We start from the raw sequence: 23,905 nt of genomic DNA, 5'->3' as shown, positions 1-23,905 counted from the left end.
GACTCAAACCTAGTTTAGCCGGAAATATTTCAAATCCGTTGGAGAAATCGTCCTTATACAAACCCAACCATATTATTTCAATGGATAAAGTAAACACAATTACTAACCTCTTTCCAAACCTCCTCATAGTCCCCTATAAGCTTGTCCTAGCTAGGCCAACTTCTATCCTCGAATTATTATTTTTGGATTCGATAGTCTCCTTCAATAGGAATATACATACTATGTGGATGATATTAGAAGGTTGCAAAAAAGGAATCAATCCCTGGATATATATAATAGAGATTTTGTTTCTGGGTTTGTTTGACAAAAGAACAAATAATAACAGTGAAAGCCAAAAAAATCGAAAGAAGAAAAGAATCATAAACCAACAACTTAAAACAATCCTATTCCAGAAGGCAGAAGCCATAAAATAAAAATAAGAACGCTAATGAAGAAATCAAAATGGTGCAGAGAGATGTGTGTTGAGAGATGTAAAAGCTAGAATTTGCAATACCTCAAAAAGTGGAGTAGAATTCAAGAGAGGCTTTCATTTATTTCTGGTTCATGGGTCCTTTCTTCTTAAGAAGATTTCCAACTTTACCAAACAATGTCTTCTTCTTTTTCTTGTCTTTCTCCTTCACCAGCTCATCTTCTCCAGTTAATCCATTTACAGGTGAGTTTTTCTCGCTTTGGTCTATCATGTTCGAGTCTTCCTCTTCATATTTTGCAGATTCTTGTTCTGGTTTTTCCTTGTGGAATCCTTCTTTCTTCTCAATCTGACAGCTTTCCCACATTTCTTCAACTGTCGCATCATCTGGTGAATGTTCTTTCTTTTCCTTTTTCTCAGCGTCCTCCTCAAGTTTCATGTTCATGCCATCGAGGGTTTTTACTTTAGAAGACTTCTCTTCTGCACTTCTATGACCATTCTCCTCAGAAAACTCAACCACCTTTGGAAGCAAATCATAGTCTTTTTCACTCTCACTGAGCTCACTGTTCTCTTCTGTATATTTCTTAGCCAATGCTTCCTCGAGTAACTTAGATAACTCCTTGATCTTTTTCAGAGAATCATCATGTTTCCCTCTGAGTTCATCGTTCTCATGAACAATGCTTTGAAACTCAGTTTCTTTATCCAACATTTTCCCCTTTAGTTTCAAGGTTTCACCTTTCGCTTCCCTGAGAGTTTCCTGAAGATAAATCACCTCATCTTCCACTTCTTTAAGACTATCTCTCATTTGAGATTCTTTTTCCCATGCTGCATCAGCTTCTTCCTTTGTCCTTTTAACCAAATTACCCAGCCTATTCATTTCTTTCCCCATTGATGAAACTTCTTCATCAAATTCCTTCACGTGATTCACCAAACCGGCTTCTCTCATTTCCCAGTCTACCATTGCGCTCTCAAACTGTTTCTTGGTTTGTTCTACCGCATTGACAAGAACATCGATCTCATGTCTCGCTTCGTCAAGCATATTCTCATACTTCTTGTTCGTTGCCTTAATGACCAACTTCAAATCTTCTATCTGTGTTTCATAATCCTGATCGCCTTGACTCAACAATTTTTCTTTCAACTCGCGTGATTCACTCGACACTTCGTGCAATGCTGAAGCTAAACTCTCCATTGCTTTCTTACTCTTCTCCTCTTCCTCCTTTGAGCTCTCCAGTTCAGACAAGATCTTGTTTTTCTCTTCCAAGAGCATTTGAACACTTGAAGTAGCATCTTGCTCCTTCTTTAAAGCTTGATTTTTCTCTTCATTCAGAGTTTCAAGCTTAATCTTCAGTTTCTCTGCTTCTTTCTCAATCTTAGATAATTCTTCTTTTGCAATACCTAGCTGCCGTTCAGATTTCTCAAGATCAACATTTTTTCTAGCAGCAGTCATCTCCAATAACTCAATTTTCTTTTTAAGATCAGTAATCTCAAATTCCATATCGTGCAATCTACTATTGCTTCCTTCCAGCTGCTTTGTCACAGATCCCAGAGATACCGAGGCAGATCTCTCCAGCATGTTAGCTTCTTCCAACCGTTTCTCCAATTCTTTCGCTTTGTTTTGCCACTCATCAGCAGAGCCGTGCGCATAAGTTTCTGCTATCTTAGCAGCTTCTAAATCAACATTAAGCTGCTCAATAATCATCTCAAGTTCCTCGACCTTTGCTTCAAAACTTCTCGCTTTCTCAAGCTCTCTTTCTAGAACCACTATTTCCGCTCCTAGTTTTGAAGCAATCTCATTCTTGGATATGGTTTCCTTCTCTCGAGTTGAATCAAGCAAAGCCTTCAACCTTATCAACTCTGACGACAAGATTTCCACTTTCTCTGCATGAATTGCAGCCAACTTACTAGCATCATCTGCTTGACTCAAAACCTTAATCTTGGCATCTTTAGCAGCAGCCAATTCTTGATTGGCCTTCTCCAACTCCTGGGTTACCAAAAGAAGAGCAGCTGAATCCGAAGCATGTTGGTTCTTGACGTTTTCGAGTTCTTTCTTCCATTCTTCTTCTTTTCTCTGAACCGCCTCTATACCCGCCTCAACAGCCTCAAATTTCTCAATTTCAGACTTCTCTTGGGCCATTTTCTGAGTTTTTAAAGCCTCATCTAGTTTCCCGGACGCCTTTTCAGCCTCTTCCCGCGCTTCTTTAAGTTCAACAAGTGCTTTAGCTTTTTCATTCTCGAGCGATGCTATCAGCTCATTAGCTTTCCTCAAATCTTCCTTGATTTGAACTGAACGAGGTTGTGATGATTCTGATCCTTTCACAGCCCGTGTTTGAGTTTTCTGCAAACAATCAATAGACAACAACAAGAAATATCATCAACAGTTGCAGCGTAGCGTGGCAACACAAACACAACTTAACAACAACAAAAAAAAGAGCTTCCTCGAGTAATATAAGATATCGAAAAAGATACAAGTATTGGGATGCTTACTTCTGGTGGGGTTAGAACTTTGGGCGACCTCTTATCAGTAGAAGAAGGTTTTGAGTTAGAAGAAGAGCGCTCGAGGGAAAGCCGTGACTGTTGAGTAGGGGAAGGAGAGTTAGATTCAGATTTAGTCACCAACCGAGTCAGTTTACCTACTCGCAGAGATGATTTTCCCAAAGGAGTTTCAGATAAACCAGTCCTGCTTCACAAAAACAAAAACAACATCAACAAAGTCTCATCAAACAAAAGCAAAAAGGAGACACGTGAGAAATTGATTTACATGAAAAAAAATTCCCAGGAGGAACAAAGATAACATTGATAAGTCCATCAAAATCAACACGTATAACAATTTCGAGAGTCGGCGATTCTCTAATCTGAACTTCTACAAACAGTCACAGTCAGAGACATATTTGCTTTTAACTACACAAGGCATCATCAAATTCATCAATGTGTTGCATCTAAAAGACATATGCATCACCTGGATTGAAACAAGAACTTAACAGAAGAAGACATAAAGAACTCAAGAAAAAGACAACAGTTAATAAGAACACGACATTCCCATTGTATTAAATAATATGATTTAAAAGAAGTAGAGAGGATGATCAGACGAATAAATAATATTGATCGATCATGTCATGTGCTACAGAATAATACTAAGTACTTATATATCCCCTAAAAATCAGGAGATTTAAACCCTAAACCCATACCTATATATATATATATATATATAGAAATCAGATCTAACCCCAAAACCAACGAACAAGGAAAATAAAAATCAGATCGGAATCCTAATCGACGGAATATTCCACCGACGGGATTATTGAAACTTAGGAATAAGAAGAACGCTTACTTAATCTTAGAAGAAGCCATAGTCACAGACACAGTCTCCGTTATCGCTGGGCTTGTTGCTGCGGGATCAATAACGCAAATGAGATGTAAATTACAGCGAGGCGGATGAAGGAACTATGAGAGAATTGGAGACAAAAAAACACTAGTAAAATTGACTGAATCTTGTTTAGAACCTCCAAAAAAAATTCAAATTTGTTCAAACTGGGTTTCCATTTTTTGCGTAGAGATGAAGAAGAGTAAGAGAGACAATGATGTGGATCATCTCAGATGAACTAACACTAGCTAACGTAAATTGAATTATAGAAAGTTGGCGAGGTCTCTCAAGAGTGGCCACACTCCTCCCCAAAAAAAAAAAGCGATAAAAAAAAAAGCAAATATAATTAATAGTATAAACAACAAAATAATCCGATTCGTTTTCTAGATCCTACGTGATCAACGCAAACAATAACGACTAAGCTATCTATCGACTATCGTATAAAAACCAAATATACTACATCTAGTAGTAGAAGAATATTACCTGAATTATCAATTTATCATCATCATAAATAGGGGGGGAATTGTAAAGACTTATTATTAGCCAAAAAATATCGTTCCTTTAAGATGATTTGTTTTGTTTCTGACACCCAATCATAACCCAAAGTTTTTTTTAGCACTGCGACAATAGAAATTTTGTGGTGATGGCTCATAATAAAATATGTCAAAAAGATCATGATGAAAACAGAACCAATTTCTTCGCAACTGTAATCATAATGATATACTCGAATCAAATTTTTTCAAAATATATTTGATTGATAACTAAACTTTTTTTTTCTTTACAATCGCAGTCAACCAAATTTTTTTACCTTCCCAAAAAAATCTTTTCATCAATGTCTTGTTGCATCTTCTTATTAGCTATAGCTACCCAATCGACAAAAAATGTTATTGAGCCCAGTGGGCCATTATGTCTTTAGGTCCATTAATTAACCGCAAGGAGGACTGAAGTCTAAAAAAAACTCCACGTGCCTCTATAATTATAAAGAAGTGCTGACCTGGCTCCTGCCATTTTAATTACCTGTTTTATTATAGACAAAAAAAACAATGATTATTTCGGATTATGCTTTTCGAAAAGAAAAAAAAAGACTTGGAAACTTCAAAATGTGGTCGCGGGAAAATGAGAGACAGTTTTGGCGGGAAGTCTATACATATTTTTTTTACATTAGTTATTATATTTCTTTGTAATTTGTAGATATTATTATTAGAAGATACCAAAATTTACTAATGAGTAAAAGATTATTATTATTATTATAAACTCTCCGAGTGAAGTTTCCAGAAAGCGGTGAAGATCGAATTAAAATCACACTTCCGTTGAAGCGAGGCGACGAGCGTTCCGCTAGGGTTTCGAATCGACTACAACAAACGAGTTGAAAAACATGTACGGAGGCGAGTTTGACGGCAACGCCGCTTTCGCCGGCGGCGGTTTCATGCCTTCTCAGGCGACTACGCAAGCGAATGACTCCTCTTCGTCCCTCAAGGTTTGTTTCCCCTCTTTCTCTCTCTGATTGTCTTCTCAATCTGACGAATTCGATCAATCCTTTCCGCCTTTTGTTCAATCCAAGTCTATCAAATCGTTGCTTTGCGTTCCTCTGTGCTTGTTTTTCTTTAGTATCTGATTCTCTCAGGTTTCTTAGTCGTTTCTCGGGAACATCAGCAGAATCAAATCATGATAGTTCCACTCGAGTTTTTTTCTTTCTTTCTAGGATTAAGTATCGAGGAACAAATTGCTGACTCTGGGAATGATGTTGATTTCGTGATTTTTTGCATCTTATCATAGATCTACTATGCGTGTCAATACAGATTATGTTTGTCTCGAGTAGTGAATCTGGTGTTATAGACATCATATGCTGTGCAGCATTTTTACTTTAGCAATTCATCAATGTATGACTTTTCACTACTGTTTTTGCAGAACCGTGATGTACGTACCTTGCTTCCCCTGACACTGAAGCAATTGAGTAGCGCATCAACCAATGGTGACTCAAATTTCTCTGTAGATGGTGTTGATATTAACACTGTAAGCTCTTTTTTCTTTATTCCTCTGCGGTTTAACTTATTTGCTGATATGTATGTTTATTAACACGGTAACTCTTCTGAGTCAAGCATTTGATCTTTGGTGTGTTATCTTTGTATAGGTTGCAATTGTTGGACGAATTTCTAGAATGGAGAACAGAATCACCCAGGTCGATTTTGTTGTTGATGATGGTACAGGCTGGGTTGATTGTGTCAGATGGCAAGTTCTTGTATACTAATGCTAATAGAACCTCAATATGATAATGCTATCATAAGAGCTCCATTGTATCTCTTGCTAATTCATTGTGGACAACTGTATCTGCAGGTGTCAGGAACGTCAAGAAACTGAAGAAATGGAAGCAGTCAAGTATGTTTCTTCTGAACATTTGTTGACTATTTAATTTGGTATAGTATAACTATTATACAAATTTGAAATTTCCACATCTGTTACAGGCTGGGGATGTATGTTCGCTTACATGGACACGTGAAAAGTTTTCAAGGGAAGCGATCTGTGAATGTTTTCTCAATCAGGTTTGTCTTCCTGACATACTTTCTCAGTCAGTCTGTGATATACTTGGTCAGCGAATCATTTCCTATTAGGCTTTCTAGATTTGAATTATCTCTTTGATCTCAGTGGCTCAAAATGTTACATATTCTATTTTGCTTTGTCCAGATTAAATGAATTTGCTGCATAAAGATATTTACTTGAGTCTAATAATATGCTTTCAGGCCTGTCACTGACTTTAATGAAATTGTACACCACTTTACCGAGTGTATGTATGTCCACATGTACAACACCAAGTTACGGGTATTAGCCAATCATTCACCGCTATTTTAAGCTTTGTCCCACATCTTCAAACTTCACCGCTATTTTAAGCCTATCCTTCATCTTTACACTTCTCAATTCTCATGTCAGGGTGGTTCTGTTGCTCATGGTGGCTCTACTACTCAGGCTACTGCTACTCCTAGGCCCCAAATGCCATATTCAACAATGCCAACCTCTGCAAAGCCATACCAAACCGGTCCATCTAATCAGGTATTAGACAGATCCAATGTATAATTCAAATTTTACAGCTCTTTTGTGGTCATCTTAAGTTACTGAAGAATCTTTTCCAGTTCTCGAACCAAATCAATGATCCAATGCATGGGGTAAAGCAGACGGTCATGAATTACCTAAATCAACCTATGCACCTGTAAGTTCATCTACTATGACCCCAATTAAATTGTCATATATACCATTCGTACAGCTTCGAGTACTCATGATCATACCTCAGTTCAGAAAATACGCAAATTAACCTCTAAAGTCTTTATGAGCCAAATTTTGTTAATTTGTAAGAAAAGCTCATTCAACTAGCACAAGTAAGTATAGAATAAGCCTTGTTGCTGGTTTTTGAAATTGTGATATTGCAGAAGATGATGTTCTCGTGTTAGTGATAATTGTATTGCCATATGAGACTCAACTTCTTTCATTGGATCATACCTCTCTTTCGCTCATCGAAAAAGCTAACGTTAGTGTGATATTTGGTTTTTTTTTTATATATGTTGAATCTACATCAGTGTATCTGAAGCTGGAGTTCATTGTGATATAATTGCGCGTGACCTCAGGATTCCGCCGCTTCAAGTCAGGTATATCTTTCTATCTCTATCTCCCTCATGTCTCGATCTCTACTAGATAAAGGTACAATATCAACGAAAAAAATTTCTCGACAAGAACTAGTTTGTCTCTGTGGCAGGCAAGCGATAGAACAGCTCTCCAGCGATGGCTGCGTTTACTCGACTGTGGACGATACATGCTTCAAATCAACCTTAAACGCGTGATGAAAATCGTTTTATGTCGTCTCATATCAATCGTCCTCGCAAGTTCAAAAGCCCCTTGTATAGGCCCTTTAAGTAGAACAATGTGTAGCTCTTCAAGACTCCCGATCCGATCTAAATTTTGGGCTGGGCCGTTGATTTTTAGTAGTCGTACCAGAATCTTTTTATTCACTTTTTTTTTTTTACAATGAATCTAAGCACTGTACACCTCGTACACCTTTTAATGAAAGACTATGGATATAAAAAAACAAAGATTATTAGGAAGCATTGGGGGGTTAATTATATATCAAGTTAGCAACTTGACCCTAGAGTCTCGAACTTGCTACTTGTCCATTGGAGTTGGCAAAGGTTTAAAAGGACTACTTAGCTTAAATTTCTGATTAAAAACATTTTTAACCAAAAAAAAAAGTTATGCTTTCGTTTTCTGCCGAATCTAGTGACATGACAATGGCAGGTTGTTTCTTGTCGATGTGAAATGTTTGCATTATATAAATATGAAAATGCAAATAGTCGAACTAAAAAACAAAACAAGGCTAATAATTGAGGTACTACAATTCCGTAGCGTCCTGAATCTCCTTGAGACGTTTACACAAACAACACTCAAGTTAAGTTAGAAAGATACAAATGCTAATTATTTGTAGGCTTTGTATCCCTGACTACGTTTAGTGATTGATTAGTTTGAATACCGATCTATAATCATTTGTTTGTACTTTGTAGCATCACTAAAGATTGTTATCCATATAGAACATCGTAATTTATTTCGATTTACTTTTGCTACCGAACAAACTGGAATAATCTGTAAAACTCAGATACACAGATTAGAGATCTTGGATACAAGAAGAACTCTATTGACAACCTACATTTATTTTCAAAGATGAAATCGTATGTTTTACATCCAACGATCACCTCTATATCTCTCTCTCTCCCTCTCTCTAAGATAACAACAAACCGGTTGTACGGATACGACGGACGGACTGGTGGGACCCTTACAAAGTATGTAAAACTAGTTGTGTTTTGTGTTTTTTTTTTTTTTTTTCCTTTTTCCCGAGAAAGAAAAAAAAAACAAACAAGCAAAAGAGAGAGAGGGAAGAAATAGAGAAATCAATCAGATGGAGAAGATACGAAAATACGAATATGATCCAAGAAGCTAAGATGCTGAGGCCTGTCTTTACGTTTCACGTACCCACGCGCTTCGTTCTCCGTATACGCGCCGAACGATCTCCCACGGTTCCTCCTCCACAGCTCCTCCTCGTAGCTCTTGTGCGCGTAATACGCCTCCACCAAAGATGGCTCTGTTTCCAGATCTCCTCCCTCATCTTCCTCTGCCGCGGAGAGACGGATCGGGTGCCTGACGTAATGGCCGCGGCTGATCCCTTCGAGCTCGTCGAGACGAGAGAGACCGCGAGGAGAAACCGCGTAAAGCTCACCGGTCACGTGGTGGCCTGATCCAGGTTTGTTGAGGAGGAAAGGCACTCGGTAAGGTCCGCAGACGAGAGGGTATTTGTCTAAGGTTTTGTAAACACCTTTGAAAGAAGCGTCGCCGGATCGGATCAGATCTTGCATCAGGACATGGTTCGAGAATCCTGTCTTCAGAGTTCCGTACGTGAACACAAGCGTTGTTGTTGTTGTTGTCTGTTTCGCCGGCGTCATTGTTTCGAGTCCCATGATAGAACAAAAAAAGGATTAGGCCTAGAGAAGAGATCAAACGGAGAATTTGTGTGTGTATGTGTGTGGGGTTGGTGACGCAAAAATAGAAAATAGAATCAGAATCGGAGAAGAAAGAGGGAGAGAGAGAGAGAGAGAGAGAGAGAGAGAGAGAGAGAGAGAGAGAGAGAGATAGGAATCTCTGTTTTTTAGGGCGTGAGGAAATTTTTGGGTTAAACCCGATGACGCGTTTTTATAGTACTGTATTTCATCTCCTCACCTTATTATTTTATTCTTCTTCTTATGTTTTTTTTCTTCTTCTTAAATGGAGAATTTAATAACCTTTTTCAATTAGAACATTAATTAATCATGTTGTATGTTGTTTTTAGATTGTATTCCAGTTGTTGAAATGACAATGTTATATCTACCTTGTTAATCATAGTTTATAAGTAATTCCATAAATTTAGTAGCCATTAGTTAACTTTTTATATGTTTTATTCATTTTGCATGACAAGATAAAATGATAAATTATAAATTTACTAATCAAATTTGTAAATTGTTGTTACTATGTGTCAAATAAATAAAAAGAAATGACTACCCAAGTTGTAATTTTTCAAGTAAATATATGTACATTCTGCTTTTTCAAAATCAGTTAATAAATATTTAAGGGAGGTCCACTCGGAATATTCAGGGGTTTGAATAGAAGTATAGAAAAATAGTACATCACCATTTAATATAATCTTCTTATCACTAAGTTACCATTTAATAATTTTTTTATTTTTAAAAATTAATGCATATGAACTGTGTGCAGTTCATATTTTTTTGTCTTTTGTGGTAAATACAGGAGAAATACATGTAGATCTGGTTTACAATTTTTTTTTTTTTTATGTTGTTCACTTTTGATCTGTATTTAAACAACCAAATATTTGATCTATTCTACTTGATTTGCTTAAAGGCTTAATAGACGAATATAGCAAACGTCGTATCATATACGTCATTCATTTATATAATATAATAAGGTTGACATTTGTATATGTTATTTCGTACATAACATTTTAATTTTACATAACTTTATGCTTTTTACTTATTATTATTATTTTCTTTGGGCATATAAAAACAAAAATATAACAATAATTGGCGTGAGAAGTTGGTGTACTTGGGTTACGTGTAGACGCAGACGGTAGCAGCACCACACATTACAGCCAAGTTGCCATTCTTTTTCTTTTACCTTTATTTAGTTACAAACAAAACAATTTTATTTTTTAAAGACCCCAATCAACATTTCATTTTTTATTTCCGTATTTTTTTAAAAGACAGATAATTTATTTGTGGGGTGGAATGGATGATAGCTCAATCAAAAATGTAATCCTATTTATTGAATTTTATTCTTTTATTTCGAAGTCTAGTTTATGAATGTTTTTGATTTTTTTTAAAGAATAGAGGAGAAAGCCTTAAACATTTTATATAAATGAAGAAAAAGGCACGTAAAAGATTGGTTTGGTTGACAAATCGAAGACGAAGAGATGAAAGAAGAAGAAGATGATTTGAAGAGACAATGACAAACACACAGAGAGATACATACAGCTAATAAAGTTGTGTTGTTTTCTTCCTTTGGATTTTTGTTCCGTGGCTGTAGTACAGTTGCACCGTACTTCTTCTTTTACCCTCACCTGACAATATTCTCTTTTAACTTCAAATGTACTTTTCAAAAAGCTTTAAAAAATACTTTGTCAAAAGCACCTTTGTTTCTTGCAACTTTTTTTAACACGACGCAGCCGTGGTTGAGTGAAGTGATCCGAATCTGGCCGTAAATTCATCATGCGGTTTTTCTTACTATCAACTTTTTCATTTTTTTATTTCTACTTTATAGATAAAGAATAAAAAATATAAATGGGGGTGAGGGCCTGAGGGGTGTTTAAATTCGATTTTACAACTTTGTATGTATCTACAGTTTGGTTACGATCTACAAATCTACCGAGACTAATAATATATTCTGTAAACTGGCTTTAACGTAATAAAATATTTTTCATGTAAAATCACAATGGAAAGAAACGAAAACTAGAGTGTGAAGCACATTCAATGGTGGATAAAGAAAGGCACAAAACAAAAGCATGACATATCGAAACTTTTGAGCACATTCAATGGACGACTTGACGATGAACACAAAAGTTGCTTTCGGACACCTTCATGATTTTTTTGTTTTTGTTTTTTTTTTGACATCAACACCTTTATAATTTATCAATCAATAAATTCCAATACATATACATACAAGAAATTAGACAACGTTATACCAAATACTAAAAATTTTATTTTTATTTTTAATTAAATCGAATATCACAACTTATTAATTCCAAATACAAATGTAAGATATCCATTTTGTTGTTATAAGCAGAGCTATAAAGCCTACAACACTTAACCAAGGTTGAAGCTTTTATTGTTGTTTCACTTTGATATCTCTCTCACTCTACGTGTGACCCATGAATGATAATAATACAGTGCAGGCTTAAAACCCACAATCTGTGTGAAGCTAATAATACATTTACATTAGCCAGCCAGACAATGTTTCTTCTTTACTGTACCATCTAAATTTATAAACATACAAACATCCTGCAAAAGCTGTTATATCGTCGAATGGGGCGGCCATAAGGTGTACACTGCTATACTTCCATCTGGTGAGGCAGAAGATAATAATGCCTTTGTTGAGTTTTGGATCAAAGGTTGCAGAGCTCTGTTTCTACTTCAGTTTATACAGTATCCTGCTAACACGGTGATAAGTGAGACAAATATTGCATTATAGGGAGTTAAAGCGTGGAAGAAGAGAATCGGAACTAGCAGGTAAACAGAATAAAGCAGATTGAAACCTTGCTCATCTGTTGAGTTATTGCCTTCGGCCAATTGTTGTGTCCTGCAATTTTCAAGGTTTCGTTTTGGTTCGGTTTGGATGAAGATGGGATAAACAAACACAAGAAAAATAATGCCTTTTGAGTTGAAGAGGAGGTACCATGGTGATGAGGAGTGACTGATGCCGAGTCCATTGCAAGTAAGTATCATTCCCTTAAATCGAGCCAAATATTCCTGCGTTGATATCAAAGACATGTCAAAACACTGATAATGCGAAAGCAGCTAAACCGAATTCGATAGATCAAAGTAAACAGTTCATAATCATACCCGTAAAGTATATTTGTGAATCTCGTAAATTCCGGTCAAATCATACTCAAAACGTAAAGCAGGGTCCATTAGCACTGCAGGAATAAGAGAGCAAAATAAGCAAATTACATGAAGAAATCAGGTTACTACCAATACTTCTTCTGCATGTTAACCAACCTGAAGAGGCTATAATCGACACAAATCTATATTCAATATCGAATCAAATGTGCAGGCAAAGAAGGCTTTTACCATTATAAGCTTCATTAATCTCTTGAAATCTCGAAGTAGCCACAGTATCACCATTGTGCTTATCAGGATGCCACTTCTGCATACGGGTTAAGAATCTTATAAACATTCCTTAATAAAAAAAAAAAAAAAAAAATCAATTTTAAGACAATTTCTACAGAACCAGAGTCTTGAAACCAACCAATGCAAGCTTCCGATAGTTCAGCTTGATCATCTCCTCAGTTGCATCATAATCAACTTCTAGGATCTTATAGTAATCCTTCCAAAAAAGTGAGATTCATATCAATGAATCACTCAAAAGAACCAGAGACATAATCAAATCCTTTAACAATCAAATAACAACATCACACAATAGTATAAATGATACATTCCATAACATGAAAAAATTGCCAATATTGCCCAAGAAAAATCTCAACTTTTGCATCACAACAAGATCGAATCACAGAAACAACAATAGCGAAGCAAAACCCAGTAATCATCAGTGATTTTTCAATTAAAAAGACAGATTTTGTTTTTGTTGTCTTTACCTTGGGAGGATTGTTATCTTCCATCTGAAGCAGAGAAGAACAGAGGAAGAAGAATCTCTTCACACATCATCTAATAAGAGCTTAAACTGAAGACCTAATAACAAAAAAAAAAGCAGATTTTTCTTTTTTTCCCTCCTTCAAAAAAAATCAATCAAACTAATGGTAGAGGAATTACTAAAAAAAAACTGTCTTTACCATTGTATTAAATGCGAATTTCGACTTCAGAAAAATATCAATCGAATCTGTGGTTTTGCTTTGATTTTTTTTTTTGTTCAGCTTTTTTTTTTTTTTTTTTTTTTTTAGAAAATAGGGAAGAAGTTTTGGCCGAGAAGAAGAGACTTGGCTCTTTACTTGATCGGTAACGTTGAAGATAGAGAGATTCTACTAGCATCAAGAGCCAACCGGTTTACTACTATGTTTGACCGAACCGGTTTACAGCTGACTTCTGCAATTTATTTGGATTCTGTCAACAAGTGATATATTTTGATAAAAAAAAATACAAGTTAAAACTAAAACACTACTAATCGCTTACACCATTTATAGCTTGATTATAAAAGTTTGATTTTCTAACTGCATGATGGTTAAAAAAACTACAGAAAAGTCCTCTGGAATGGTTCAACAAAAAAAAAAACCAGAGAACCAAATAATTTCATAACCAATGAAAAGGCAGTTTTCAATTGGTAAAACAGAGCTTTCAATCATGCAGTAGCTTCTGCTTCTGCGTCGGTTTCAACGGTGACAGACTGCGAAGAACTGTTCTTGCTGCTACCGCTTCCACCTCCTCTCAGACGCGATGAAACATTGTCTATGGCTGAATTCAATTGGCCGATTTTCTCATTCAATATCTCTCTTCTCTCCTGTTATCAACCAACCAAACAAAATATGCCCACCATTAGTTTAGTATTTGAGATTCGCTTATTATATGAGTACCGAGTTTTTCTTTTTTTTTACCTCTAGGCCTTCATCGTAGTATATCGGCTGCTCTGGTTTCTTGAAACCATGTTCATTTTCGTTCAGCAACGATCTTCGGATCTGAAAAAAAAAAAAAAAACATGACATCATATGGAAGTAAGAGAATATTTTGTTAATGTTCTTGATTTCATTTGGAATAACCAAGCTCATCAGAATCATTTTATCATTTCAAGAACAAAAGCTCAGGATCACTTGATCACTTGGTTGGAAGAACAAAGCACAGAAATCTTAGCAGTGGAGTTCCCTTAAGCCAACATAATCTATGTCAGAATGAAATAAATAACCGGAAGCACAAGACTAGACTGTTGTTCTCAAGTTCTTGATTTCAGAGAGAACAAAGCTCAAAATCAGCAAAGATCTAAAGCCAAGAATCATATAATCTCTGTCTTATTTCCTGTGATAGAAACACTGAAAATAAAATAAAAATTTACCTGCGGAGCAAAGATATAGGCCAAAGTACCAAACACAGCACTTCCTAGAAGAAAACCCGTAACAAAATCACTACTTCCACCGCCCCTGCTTCCTTCACTGCAATCATTAACCCCCGTAAACTATCAAATATAATAATCAATCGTAACCTAACGATATCTCAATAGAGGTTTAAATGGTTTTGTCTAAAGAGAAAACATACCGGTAACCTGCAGAAACCGAGAGTTTGTGACTGCGATTCGATTTTGTTCTAACAGTCAATGTAGAGCTCTTGCGAAACGGATTGAGGTTTGTAGACGAGAAACGGTGTGCTTTGACATGAGAGTCACCTGATACCATAAAATTCGAAGAACATGAATCAAGAAGCTGTCTTGTTTGATGAGCAAACTCTTACAAAACAATAAATGGCAAATGAGAAGACTTCGTGACTATACAGCTCACTTTTTATTTATTTATATATATTAGTAATCTAAAGATATGGAGAAACCATCAAAACACACAGCTTCAGATCATAAGTTGTATCAGTGGCTTTTCGTATCTGCTTCAGGTCGATTTTGCTATACGTTGAACTAGTATCAGACTATTTAACAACACAGCATGATCTTGCGAGAAACTATAACATCATATCTGCTTCTAAATCCCTAATTTTACAATTAATTCGAAGTCATCACAGAGAAATCGAAGAAACAACGAGCAATTCTAAGCAAGTGCAAGTCGGTAAATCAGATATTTGAGTTCAAAATCAAAAAAAAAAAAAAAAAGTAGAGGAAGTATAATCTAGATAAAAGAGGCAGACTGAACTGATTACTGGATAAAAGAAAATTCGAGTGGTTACCTGAGAGAGAGATAGGAGCTGCTACGAAGGACGCCATTGTACATGAAAACGAAGAAGAGATCTGAGAGGAACTGAGAAGAGACGCACACGAAAAATATATATATATATATTAGGACGCCATTTGTTCGTCCAACGAGAAGAGTTATCTATTTCCTATTAGACCCCTTACTATTACTTATTTACCAAAACATCCTTTATGAGTTACATATTTTCTAAAGAAGATCAAAATTTTTTGATTTAGAACCTCAGTATTTGTGATTGCCAATTACGAGAGAAATTAGAAATACAGTACTAGTCAGGTTAAGCAGATCAGTCAAGTCAACCAACGCTAACATCTTGTCATCTGTTTTTTTGCCCATCGCTTTTATATGTACAAAGCTGTGAGTTGGGTCTTTCTTCTTCATGATACCAAAGGACTAAAATAAAAGACACCTTTCTTGGTTATTTTCTAAGATAAGTTTCCTTAATGAAGATTTTTCAGCTAAGTCACAGAGGAGTATTCACATTCTACTTCTTCTTGTGTTCCCATCTAGACACTGATCTCTGATTCTGCTGTTGTTGTCGTTCCTTTTCTATGGATGACAAGGACAAGGAGAGCGAGAGAGATGCTGCATCACCTTCTTGATTCACCATCTTATCTTGTGGCTTTTGACTACTGCTAATTTCTATGTTCTTCAATGGAGGTTGTTCCAGCCATGGAAGGCAATACAACTCCTGTCATCGTGGTCTTGCTCGGGGTAGTTTTCTTTACTCCTCTCCATTTGTTGTTGTCACTGCCAAGTGCTCTGGGATATTGTCTGTCATTTCATCATCATCTTCTTTTCCATCATTCAGTTCTAAAGGGAACACAATCCTTTCCGTTGCATCAGGATTCTTCTTGATGATCTTTTTCTCCTCCTCGCAGGGACCAGCACAAGATTTTCTTGAAGCAAATTCATTGCCAAATGTATCCCTCCTGAAAATACTACATCCACTTTCTACTCCTGTAACTGTCTTCAGCTTTTTATTCAATGGACCGTCACACAACCTTTCTTTATTGAGATTATCCAAGTCCACTTTCTGCTTCAGATCGGAGGAATTCACTGTCCTAGGCCCTGTCAGTGAATAATTTGTTAACACCCATAAGATTTTTGTCCTGACCGGGGGACTAAACATCAGAGCTTGTTACAGCCGAAAGCAAATCCATTTGATTACCTGACGTCTTCTCATCCTTCAATTGTGGGCTAAGACCTATCTCTCCTTCCTCGGTTTCTTCATCCGCTCCACAATCTCCATATGATACAGATAATGCCTTCTCCTTTTGAATGGCACTGCACACTTTACCCTTGAGTGGATTAGAGCAACTCTGTTTTCTTCCTCGGAATACACCCCAAAGGAAATATAACATGTTCCAGCCTGCATCCGCATCAGATATAGGACTAAGCAATATACTTTGACAGATTGAATCAGGCCTTACATTTGAACAGAACCTTGAACACATCAGCAAAACATTTGTGATACTTAGTAGACAGTGTTCCATTATGACAGAAGAGCCATAGCTGCTAATTTGTAAGCAAACATTGTAAAGACAGTGAGATTCCATAAACTTAAAAAAAAAAAAAAAAGTTTAAACCTATTCAGAACAGTGGAACTTGCAACAAAACATATGTTCACGAAGTGAAAGAGTTCTAGTTAACATTCTTACGCTGGCAATCCCGAGGAAGATGGTTGGAGGCAAAAATCAAAAGCTCAACACCCTCGAGGTTTCCCTTTAGGGCCAAATCTTTCTGGATCATGTTGTCTACCAAGGGCTTATAATTTTTCTCATAACTGTGTGTCACAAGCAACAATTGATATTTTCCGTCAGTAGATTAGGAAATAAAACATTGAAGCTACCAAAAACAGAATAACCACATGAAACAAAATACAAGTACATTGTACTTACCTCTTAATGTCCTTGGCAAAGAAGAAAAGAGCCACATGCTGTTCCTTAGCACCTATATCTTGAAATTGTGCAGGCCATGCACTGAGCCTGGGTACTTCATTCAAGGTAAGTTTTACAGGAAATTGGTTCACCACTTCAACAACCTTAGGTGATGCTAAGGTTGAAAGGTATGCTTGCATTCCGTTATGCATTGTTGATAAATTTCTGCTTTTCTGGACCTCCAAGTCTCCTCTGTTCAAAAGAAGTAGAAGGTTTATCTGCAAGCAATTAAACCAGAAAAGAGATCTTCAAGAAAAGGGAACGAAAACCGTACTGCCAAATGTACTCAGGCTCTGGGATGGCTGAGGTTGTCGACAGAACAGCTGGGGCAGCCACAGGCAAATCTCTCATGACAGGTTTTATAGAAGGAACATGAACTTCGGGCACAACAGATTGGGAAGCAGCCATTGCATCAGCACCAGCGAGTGACTGCGTTCCATTTACTGCAATTGTCTGCTTGTCTGTCCGTAAATTTGGATGCCCTCCTGGCAATCCTTTGAATCCCACAGGCCAATCTCTTATGACCGGCACCTTTGAGGACATATTTCTTAAAGCCTTATCACAACCAGAATCCACATTAGACACTGAAGGCAAATCAGATTGCTCCAACCCTCTGCCTTTGCTAAAGCTGGGTTTTTTACGCAGAGCAGCATCAACCGCTGCTCGCAACCTATTGCCCTTATTATTATCCTCCCTAATATTTAGCGTTTGGTGATTACCAACAGCATCTTTGCTTTTCTCCCCCGCCTCTCTGACTTCCCTAGGCCGGGGAAAACCATCTACATTTGCCAGTTCATTTTTATATTTCGCTTCACTTGAACTGCACTTTTCATTCGTAGATGAATCTCCCACTGCATAGGTGAGAAATAAATCCCAAGGAGTCAATCATGATATCTTTAACGCAATCACTGTTTACTAATGGAGTGAAAAACATTATAATCGATAACAGTGGAAATCGTACCAGAAGCAACTATATCTTCTAGACGATTTCGACTTAGATGTCTGGCTTGCTTTGTCAATCTACCTTGTTGACCATCAGACTCCAAATCCTTCAAATCACGGGGACTTTTTGCATATGAACTGGACGAACGGCCACGTGATATTAGTTTCTGATCGATTGTGGATGCTGAAGGGTTAGCTTCTATGCTCCGATCTTTCAGTGGCTTTGTACCATTAACTTTTGAGTCGTAACAACTAGAGCTCCCTACGTCTATACATCTATTTGACATTGATTTGCCTACATTTCTAGAAACATCAAGGGAACAATTGTCTTTCCCAGTCTTCTGTCGGGGAAGCATAACATCATCAACTGGTCTCACTTTTGGTCTAGAGCTCGAAGAATTAAACGAATTGGACTTCAAAAATGAACCTATACATATAGAAATCAAGGTAATTTTATAAAACCTTATCATATATGAACCAGAAGTACAGCAAACTAGACAAGGAAGAACACCCTTGAGAAAAATCGTAGCATATACCCTACCTTTAGGGGACCGTAGCTGCGAGTCAGGAGATCGTGTGCTTTCTAAGTCATCACTGGAGTGGCTGTTGAAAGATGAGTGATGAGCTAGCTTTCTCGTTGGCTTCTCTAAGCCCTTAAATGACGTTTCTCGGGATAAAGTGGACGATCTGGGAAGAACAGATCTCTTGGGTGCCCCTGTTGGAGCCTCAACCGCCAATCTTTTAGAATCTGGAGCTGCCTCAAATTTGTCTATGTGCCTTTTGCTGGAGCTTTGTGTACTCAAATTTACTGCACTTTCACTTTTTCCCTTGGTTTCTGCACGTTTAAACTAAGATTCGTTAGACAAAACCAAGTTCACAACCAAGTTCCTGATGTTTTGCACTAATATCATGGATAGTAATAATTCAGCTTTACCTAGCTTCTTCTTTTTTGCTTCCTCAGCAAACTTGCATTCTTCACAAAGCCAATCACCCTTAGGAACTTTTTTAAGCATTACTCGCATGCAATAGCTGAGCAAAAGAAAACACAACTATACAGTTAGCACAGAAATGGTGCTCAGTAATTAATAACAGGATAATCCAATTCACTTAGACTTCACTAATATTAAGGTTAAGGATAAATCCTGAATGGCAAATTGGTCCAAAAATACTTGATGTTTTATCTTTCCCATAGAACAGAAGCAGGCTTACGTGTGTTCTGCACCATCACTGCATCTGCTGCAGATAGCAAGCAAATCCTCACGACCCGCATCTCCGCAAATATCACATACTTTTACCTGCTCAACATAATAGAGAACAATTTCACTTCAGAATTTTGTCAGTAGGAGATAAAAGTAAACATTGAAACAAACAGAAACAGAGGCACAGATTCAGCCAACAAAATAGATGTGTTCTCTAATTCCTCCTAATATGAGACAAAACAGCAATGCTTACATCAAGTTCCAGCATTTCAGAATCAGCACCCTCACTCTCACTCTCAGACATGGCTGATGTGTTTGATTCGTCTGCCTTATTGGAGGGAACATTTTCTCCTGACTTCCCAACCATTGGTCCTGAATGCGTAGAACTCTCAATGAAAGAATTGTTCTGGTTGTCTTTGTTAGTCTTTGCTCCTGTAGTTTCCTTGACGACTTTTCCCTGCCCTAGAATGTTTTTGGCCTTATCTAACTTCATGGAATCTTGAACTTTGCGAGACCCATCAAAAAGTGGGCCATGGGATATATCAGAAGATGTTATAAATTCCTTACTCTCAGCATTCTCAGATGAAGAAGTATCATGATTGGAATTAACCCCAGAAGAACGGAAACGATCATCCCCGTTGAAAGAACACTCGCTCACCAGTACACCATGGGAGTTTTCATCTGATGACTCATCCGACTTTGAACCGGTAAAGCCCGCATTACGGTGCATGCAAGATGAACAAGGAGCAGAGCAGACATTACAAGTTCCAGACTGCATTTTAGGACGACCTCTGCGACCCATGGAGCGATAACCAAGTCTTCTATCAGCCTTCGGGCATAACAAAGAGAGAATGTTATCAACGAAAAGAAGATTGACACGAAAAAGTTAAAAAAAAAAAATGAAGAACTCTTTTTTTTTTCACAAAATCAGTGAATTAAATGAGCATAATAGGAAAAATTTACTGAAATATAATTTTCTTCAAAAAAGATTAAATTAAAAAACAGTAAAAGGAAGACTTCCATATTAATGCTGGACGCATTGCATTTATAAAAAAAAAAAAAGAACGAACTGTGAGACTACAACTGGACATTCATGCTATGATCTACATTCAAAGGAAGCGCAATTAATGCAATCAGTTATCCTCTTTTTTTTTTTTTTTTTTGCCAACAAATTACAAATTATCCTCTGTTCTTACCATTAACAACAAATTTGATGAGCACGACTCTCGCAAATTGATTTCTAATCCAACTGTGAACAAAGAAAAAGAAGCATAAATTAAGAACAGCAAAGTAAAGAAAAAGAAAAGCACATAAACCCAGATGATTGATGCAATCATGCTGTTTAACAACTAACAGCACTTGCGTCGACGGACCAACATGCAAATTAAGCACAATTCCTATAAAAAAAAATCAAAGCGGATTTTGTTTACATTGTAGAGGTCTCAAAATCAAAATCATTATCATCATCATCATCCTCGACATTAGCATTTCACTATTCACCAATCGAGAACAAAGAAAACCCTAACTTACCATTCCCTTGATTATCGCACTACGAATACACAAAACCCAAAGTAAAGTTCCTCTAAAAATCTCCAGATTCGATTCCTAATTTCTCTCTCGCTCTGGCGTGGCCCTAAGTTCGATTCTCTGGAATCTCTCGCTTTTTTCTAGATAATGGAATGAGAGAGAGAGCTGCTATTAAATAGCCACCACCAAAGCCCCAAGGATCTCTCTCTCGCTCTCTCTCTCTCTAGTCTCTCTCTACCTACACCACGTAGATACGTACGGACAATACATACACACACGCTAAATATTTTATTTATATTCCTTATTAATTAATAACTAACTAATTTAGTCTATTATAAACACGCAAGTTTTTTAATAGATTACTAAAATAACGTGTTTAACAAAAAAAATTACAGTGATTAGTATTCTTATCGCCATGGAAGGCATTTAATATTTAGTCTGGAAATTTCAGATTTCTGCATACTGACAGACACAAATATATAAGTAGTTGAAATTACGCCAAAATTTGTAATTACATGTTATGAAATTGCTAATTTGGTAATTTCATTTGATTTATCTTTTTAAGTTGGGAAAACGTTTAAGCCCCATGTGTTCAAGTGTTAACGTTCAAACGTTAGACCAAACGATTAAGGAAAATTACAAAACTGCCATATATTTCATCATCCTAAGTGGACCGTTTTTAGCCCAAATAATTGGATATTTAGTTCATAGGATTCCAGCCCATTGTTTGGGCCTTTTATGAAAAAAATCTTTATATTTTTTTAAAAACAATAAAAATAATATGACAAAGACAAAATCAATGAAATGGCCCACAAAGATCACATGCTGAAAAATCAAATATTTATATTCGCCGCATTTTTCGCTTTCTATTACACTGTTATAATCCTCCTTTACTCCTTTTTTACTTGCAGTTCACCAAATTTGCGTACCATTAACTTTACTAAACTCGTTCATTTTTCTCTTTCGGTTTTAGATATTGGCGTGAGTAAAACATTTCACAAAATTATTATAAATACTCCGTTAGTCCGTTTAATAACACATTCATTCATAAACTGAGGGTTTCGAAACTTTTGTTTTATTGATTTTCCAAGGCAAGATTTATAGACTTTTGCTTCTTCTATACGTCGGGGTAATTAACTACTGCTAAGTAAATTACACTGTTTACTGATTTTGAGTCTTTGACATTTTCCAAGGGACAAAAATGACAAGTAGGGGAGGCAGTAGAAACTACTATAATGACCTACTTCCCCATAATCACGGCATGAACTTCGGCATTCGATACCGATTTTCTTGATTAGGAAATAACCAAATTCCCCATTCCTTATTTTCTCTATAAATATCTTAACCCCTTTTTATTGTTTCTTAACCATTTATTTCATTCGAGATTAAGAACTTTTTCTTGCTTAAAAGAAAATGGCGACTCGTGTCAGAAGAAATGCTCTATTTTTCTTGACTCTTCTCTTTTTACTGTCTGTCTCCAATCTCGTCCAGGTAAACCACCACAACAAATTCTATTTTATTGTAATATTTTGTGTGTAATAAAAAGCTATGAAAATTTTGATGATTATTAATATACTTGGATTCCTTATTAGTCTTCTGAGATCAAAAGTTTTTCTTTTTACAGGCTGCTCGTGGTGGTGGCAAACTCCGCCCACAAGGTACCAACACAAAACTTATGTAGTTTTATATCATATTTACGTTATTCCTTAAACAAAAAAAAAGAATCGGAGGTATGATTATTGTGATTAAGCTAGCAGCACATAACTATGTATACATATAGTATATAAACTTATGCTAATTAATGTTGAGACCATGATTTTTTATGTGCTAAGATTATGATATTTTTTGTTTAATTTGATTGTCATTTTTTAGTATTAACAACATATGACGAATTATATGCACGAGCATAAAGATCTCAATGATTTTTATTTTTATTTTGTGATATGTTTTTGGATGGAAACTTCAAACGTAGAATGCAACTCCAAGTGTAGCTACCGTTGTTCGGCAACATCACACAAGAAGCCATGCATGTTCTTTTGCCTCAAGTGCTGCACAAAATGTCTTTGTGTTCCTGCAGGCACTTACGGCAACAAACAAAGTTGCCCATGTTACAACAATTGGAAGACTAAAGAAGGCCGTCCAAAATGTCCTTGAAACTGCTTCTTATATATACTTGATCATATCTAGTTTCGTATCAATTAATTATGTTGTTTAAACCTGTTTTCTACAACTTGGTAGGAATTTAAAACCAAAAAAAAAAAAAAAAAAAGTGGTAGGAATTCTATTTGTCTTTATAGTCTTTATCTTGTTATATCTTTTGCTCTTTTTTGTTGCTGTTGTTGCGTTTACAAGCGCAAGTCAGCCCCATGTATGATCAAACATTAGTAAAGAAGACTAAAGATTATCTAAAGACGTAATTATCAAATGGGCTTCATTATTTATTGAGCCTAGAAACATATAGCCCAAATAAAACCCTTTAGCAAAAGGGCCCATCAAGCTTGTAATTATTATCAAAATAATGACATCCCAGTCATAAATACGATTATTTTCTAAAAGTAGTATAATATTTACCAGTCATGAATCTTGTGATAATTGACCAAATAATATCGGTTGTTTGTGTGGAAGCCATGTTCTATGATGTCTCTATCTTATTGTTTTCTTCCAAGATTTTAGAAACATCAGTTTATGATGGAGAATGCGAGCATAGTAATTTATTTGCTGGTTAGTGGTTACCAACTTTCACATTATAAAACGAGTATTACTCGTCTGTCCAATCGTGAGCTGATATTTATGACCATTTTTGTCGTTGACTTTGTTTCTTAGCTCAAATAATTGGACGGCGATGACAATATAAATTAAAAAATCATTGACTTTTTCTCGGCT

General features: G+C 36.3%; 6 protein-coding genes and 1 pseudogene across 31 annotated transcripts; 2 read left to right on the top strand and 5 right to left on the bottom strand.

Moving 5' to 3' along the window:
* Positions 1–241: 241 nt before the first annotated feature.
* Positions 242–4,592, bottom strand: LOC104780655 (WEB family protein At3g02930, chloroplastic). Of its 5 annotated transcripts, none has more exons than XM_087511390.1 (4): positions 4,251–4,592; positions 3,735–3,792; positions 2,891–3,083; positions 242–2,741 (listed from the first exon to the last, which is right to left on the bottom strand). In XM_087511390.1, the coding sequence occupies exons 2-4, from the start codon at positions 3,752–3,754 to the stop codon at positions 531–533; spliced, it is 2,424 nt and encodes an 807-aa protein (XP_087367516.1). In that variant the 5' UTR covers positions 3,755–3,792; positions 4,251–4,592; the 3' UTR covers positions 242–530. The 5 variants fall into 5 exon arrangements, with proteins under 5 accessions (XP_087367516.1, XP_087367442.1, XP_087367494.1 ...); XM_087511316.1 differs by having other exon boundaries at positions 2,891–3,086; positions 4,251–4,395; XM_087511368.1 differs by lacking the exon at positions 4,251–4,592 and adding an exon at positions 3,907–4,237.
* Positions 4,537–7,843, top strand: LOC104780566 (replication protein A 32 kDa subunit B). Its single transcript, XM_010505097.3, has 10 exons — positions 4,537–5,244; positions 5,676–5,780; positions 5,899–5,996; positions 6,102–6,143; positions 6,230–6,307; positions 6,506–6,584; positions 6,693–6,812; positions 6,893–6,969; positions 7,334–7,402; positions 7,510–7,843. The coding sequence occupies exons 1-10, from the start codon at positions 5,143–5,145 to the stop codon at positions 7,592–7,594; spliced, it is 855 nt and encodes a 284-aa protein (XP_010503399.1). The 5' UTR covers positions 4,537–5,142; the 3' UTR covers positions 7,595–7,843.
* A 487-nt stretch (positions 7,844–8,330) lies between these two features.
* On the bottom strand, positions 8,331–9,669 carry LOC104780471 (putative gamma-glutamylcyclotransferase At3g02910 pseudogene; annotated as a pseudogene). Its single transcript, XR_015597484.1, has one exon. The product of XR_015597484.1 is annotated as a putative gamma-glutamylcyclotransferase At3g02910 pseudogene (transcript).
* A 1,978-nt stretch (positions 9,670–11,647) lies between these two features.
* Positions 11,648–13,521, bottom strand: LOC104780372 (uncharacterized). Its single transcript, XM_010504901.3, has 8 exons — positions 13,351–13,521; positions 13,156–13,249; positions 12,810–12,887; positions 12,632–12,707; positions 12,404–12,477; positions 12,237–12,310; positions 12,097–12,140; positions 11,648–11,991 (listed from the first exon to the last, which is right to left on the bottom strand). The coding sequence occupies exons 2-8, from the start codon at positions 13,177–13,179 to the stop codon at positions 11,975–11,977; spliced, it is 387 nt and encodes a 128-aa protein (XP_010503203.1). The 5' UTR covers positions 13,180–13,249; positions 13,351–13,521; the 3' UTR covers positions 11,648–11,974.
* Positions 13,522–13,636: 115 nt separating this feature from the next.
* LOC104780281 (uncharacterized) lies at positions 13,637–15,531 on the bottom strand. Its single transcript, XM_010504813.2, has 5 exons — positions 15,392–15,531; positions 14,759–14,885; positions 14,559–14,655; positions 14,107–14,187; positions 13,637–14,012 (listed from the first exon to the last, which is right to left on the bottom strand). Exons 1-5 carry the CDS (start codon positions 15,426–15,428, stop codon positions 13,854–13,856), a joined length of 501 nt encoding a protein of 166 aa, XP_010503115.1. The 5' UTR covers positions 15,429–15,531; the 3' UTR covers positions 13,637–13,853.
* Positions 15,532–15,540: 9 nt separating this feature from the next.
* LOC104779880 (ASI1-immunoprecipitated protein 2) lies at positions 15,541–21,318 on the bottom strand. Of its 21 annotated transcripts, none has more exons than XR_015597385.1 (14): positions 21,026–21,288; positions 20,692–20,744; positions 20,063–20,324; positions 19,749–19,957; positions 19,506–19,591; positions 19,231–19,325; positions 18,838–19,131; positions 18,316–18,723; positions 17,629–18,205; positions 17,316–17,546; positions 17,076–17,200; positions 16,861–16,929; positions 16,586–16,786; positions 15,541–16,485 (listed from the first exon to the last, which is right to left on the bottom strand). XR_015597385.1 is itself a non-coding variant. In XM_087510925.1 (14 exons), exons 1-14 carry the CDS (start codon positions 21,026–21,028, stop codon positions 16,139–16,141), a joined length of 2,934 nt encoding a protein of 977 aa, XP_087367051.1. In that variant the 5' UTR covers positions 21,029–21,285; the 3' UTR covers positions 15,541–16,138. The 21 variants fall into 21 exon arrangements, 7 of the variants coding, with proteins under 7 accessions (XP_087367051.1, XP_087367071.1, XP_087366928.1 ...); XR_015597285.1 differs by adding an exon at positions 20,850–20,892 and having other exon boundaries at positions 16,586–16,708; positions 16,848–16,932; positions 19,749–20,324; positions 21,026–21,285; XR_015597308.1 differs by adding an exon at positions 20,850–20,892 and having other exon boundaries at positions 16,586–16,708; positions 16,848–16,929; positions 19,749–20,324; positions 21,026–21,285.
* A 1,046-nt stretch (positions 21,319–22,364) lies between these two features.
* LOC104779801 (gibberellin-regulated protein 5) lies at positions 22,365–23,432 on the top strand. The gene is made up of 3 exons (XM_010504220.3): positions 22,365–22,513; positions 22,647–22,680; positions 22,995–23,432. The coding sequence occupies exons 1-3, from the start codon at positions 22,436–22,438 to the stop codon at positions 23,174–23,176; spliced, it is 294 nt and encodes a 97-aa protein (XP_010502522.1). The 5' UTR covers positions 22,365–22,435; the 3' UTR covers positions 23,177–23,432.
* The last annotated feature ends 473 nt before the right edge of the window (positions 23,433–23,905 follow it).

The sequence above is a fragment of the Camelina sativa genome, chromosome 1 (genome assembly GCF_030686135.1).
Source record: "Camelina sativa cultivar CO46 ecotype springtype chromosome 1, ASM3068613v1".
Lineage (NCBI taxonomy): Eukaryota > Viridiplantae > Streptophyta > Magnoliopsida > Brassicales > Brassicaceae > Camelina > Camelina sativa.
This window is presented reverse-complemented; position numbering and strand designations above follow the sequence as displayed.

Coding starts and splice junctions, on each gene's coding strand:
- LOC104780655 (XM_087511316.1), bottom strand. CDS start 3,754: ATGGCTTCTTCTAAGATTAA. Junction 3,087..3,734: donor ATGGCTTCTTCTAAGATTAA/GTAAGCGTTCTT, acceptor GTTTTTGTGAAG/CAGGACTGGTTTATCTGAAA. Junction 2,742..2,890: donor AAGTTCTAACCCCACCAGAA/GTAAGCATCCCA, acceptor GATTGTTTGCAG/AAAACTCAAACACGGGCTGT.
- LOC104780566 (XM_010505097.3), top strand. CDS start 5,143: ATGTACGGAGGCGAGTTTGACGGCAACGCCGCTTTCGCCGGCGGCGGT. Junction 6,144..6,229: donor GAAGAAATGGAAGCAGTCAA/GTATGTTTCTTC, acceptor CATCTGTTACAG/GCTGGGGATGTATGTTCGCT. Junction 6,970..7,333: donor CTAAATCAACCTATGCACCT/GTAAGTTCATCT, acceptor AATCTACATCAG/TGTATCTGAAGCTGGAGTTC.
- LOC104780372 (XM_010504901.3), bottom strand. CDS start 13,179: ATGGAAGATAACAATCCTCCCAAG. Junction 12,888..13,155: donor AAGATAACAATCCTCCCAAG/GTAAAGACAACA, acceptor CTTTTTTGGAAG/GATTACTATAAGATCCTAGA. Junction 12,478..12,631: donor GATTAATGAAGCTTATAATG/GTAAAAGCCTTC, acceptor TTATTCCTGCAG/TGCTAATGGACCCTGCTTTA.
- LOC104780281 (XM_010504813.2), bottom strand. CDS start 15,428: ATGGCGTCCTTCGTAGCAGCTCCTATCTCTCTCTCAG. Junction 14,188..14,558: donor CCTATATCTTTGCTCCGCAG/GTAAATTTTTAT, acceptor TTTTTTTTTCAG/ATCCGAAGATCGTTGCTGAA. Junction 14,013..14,106: donor ACTACGATGAAGGCCTAGAG/GTAAAAAAAAAG, acceptor GGTTGATAACAG/GAGAGAAGAGAGATATTGAA.
- LOC104779880 (XM_010504335.3), bottom strand. CDS start 20,983: ATGCTAATGTCGAGGATGATGATGATGATAATGATTTTGATTTTGAGA. Junction 20,325..20,691: donor CATCAAATTTGTTGTTAATG/GTAAGAACAGAG, acceptor TTATGCCCGAAG/GCTGATAGAAGACTTGGTTA. Junction 16,486..16,585: donor GAAGGATGAGAAGACGTCAG/GTAATCAAATGG, acceptor ATTCACTGACAG/GGCCTAGGACAGTGAATTCC.
- LOC104779801 (XM_010504220.3), top strand. CDS start 22,436: ATGGCGACTCGTGTCAGAAGAAATGCTCTATTTTTCTTGACTCTTCTC. Junction 22,514..22,646: donor CTGTCTCCAATCTCGTCCAG/GTAAACCACCAC, acceptor TTCTTTTTACAG/GCTGCTCGTGGTGGTGGCAA. Junction 22,681..22,994: donor TGGCAAACTCCGCCCACAAG/GTACCAACACAA, acceptor CTTCAAACGTAG/AATGCAACTCCAAGTGTAGC.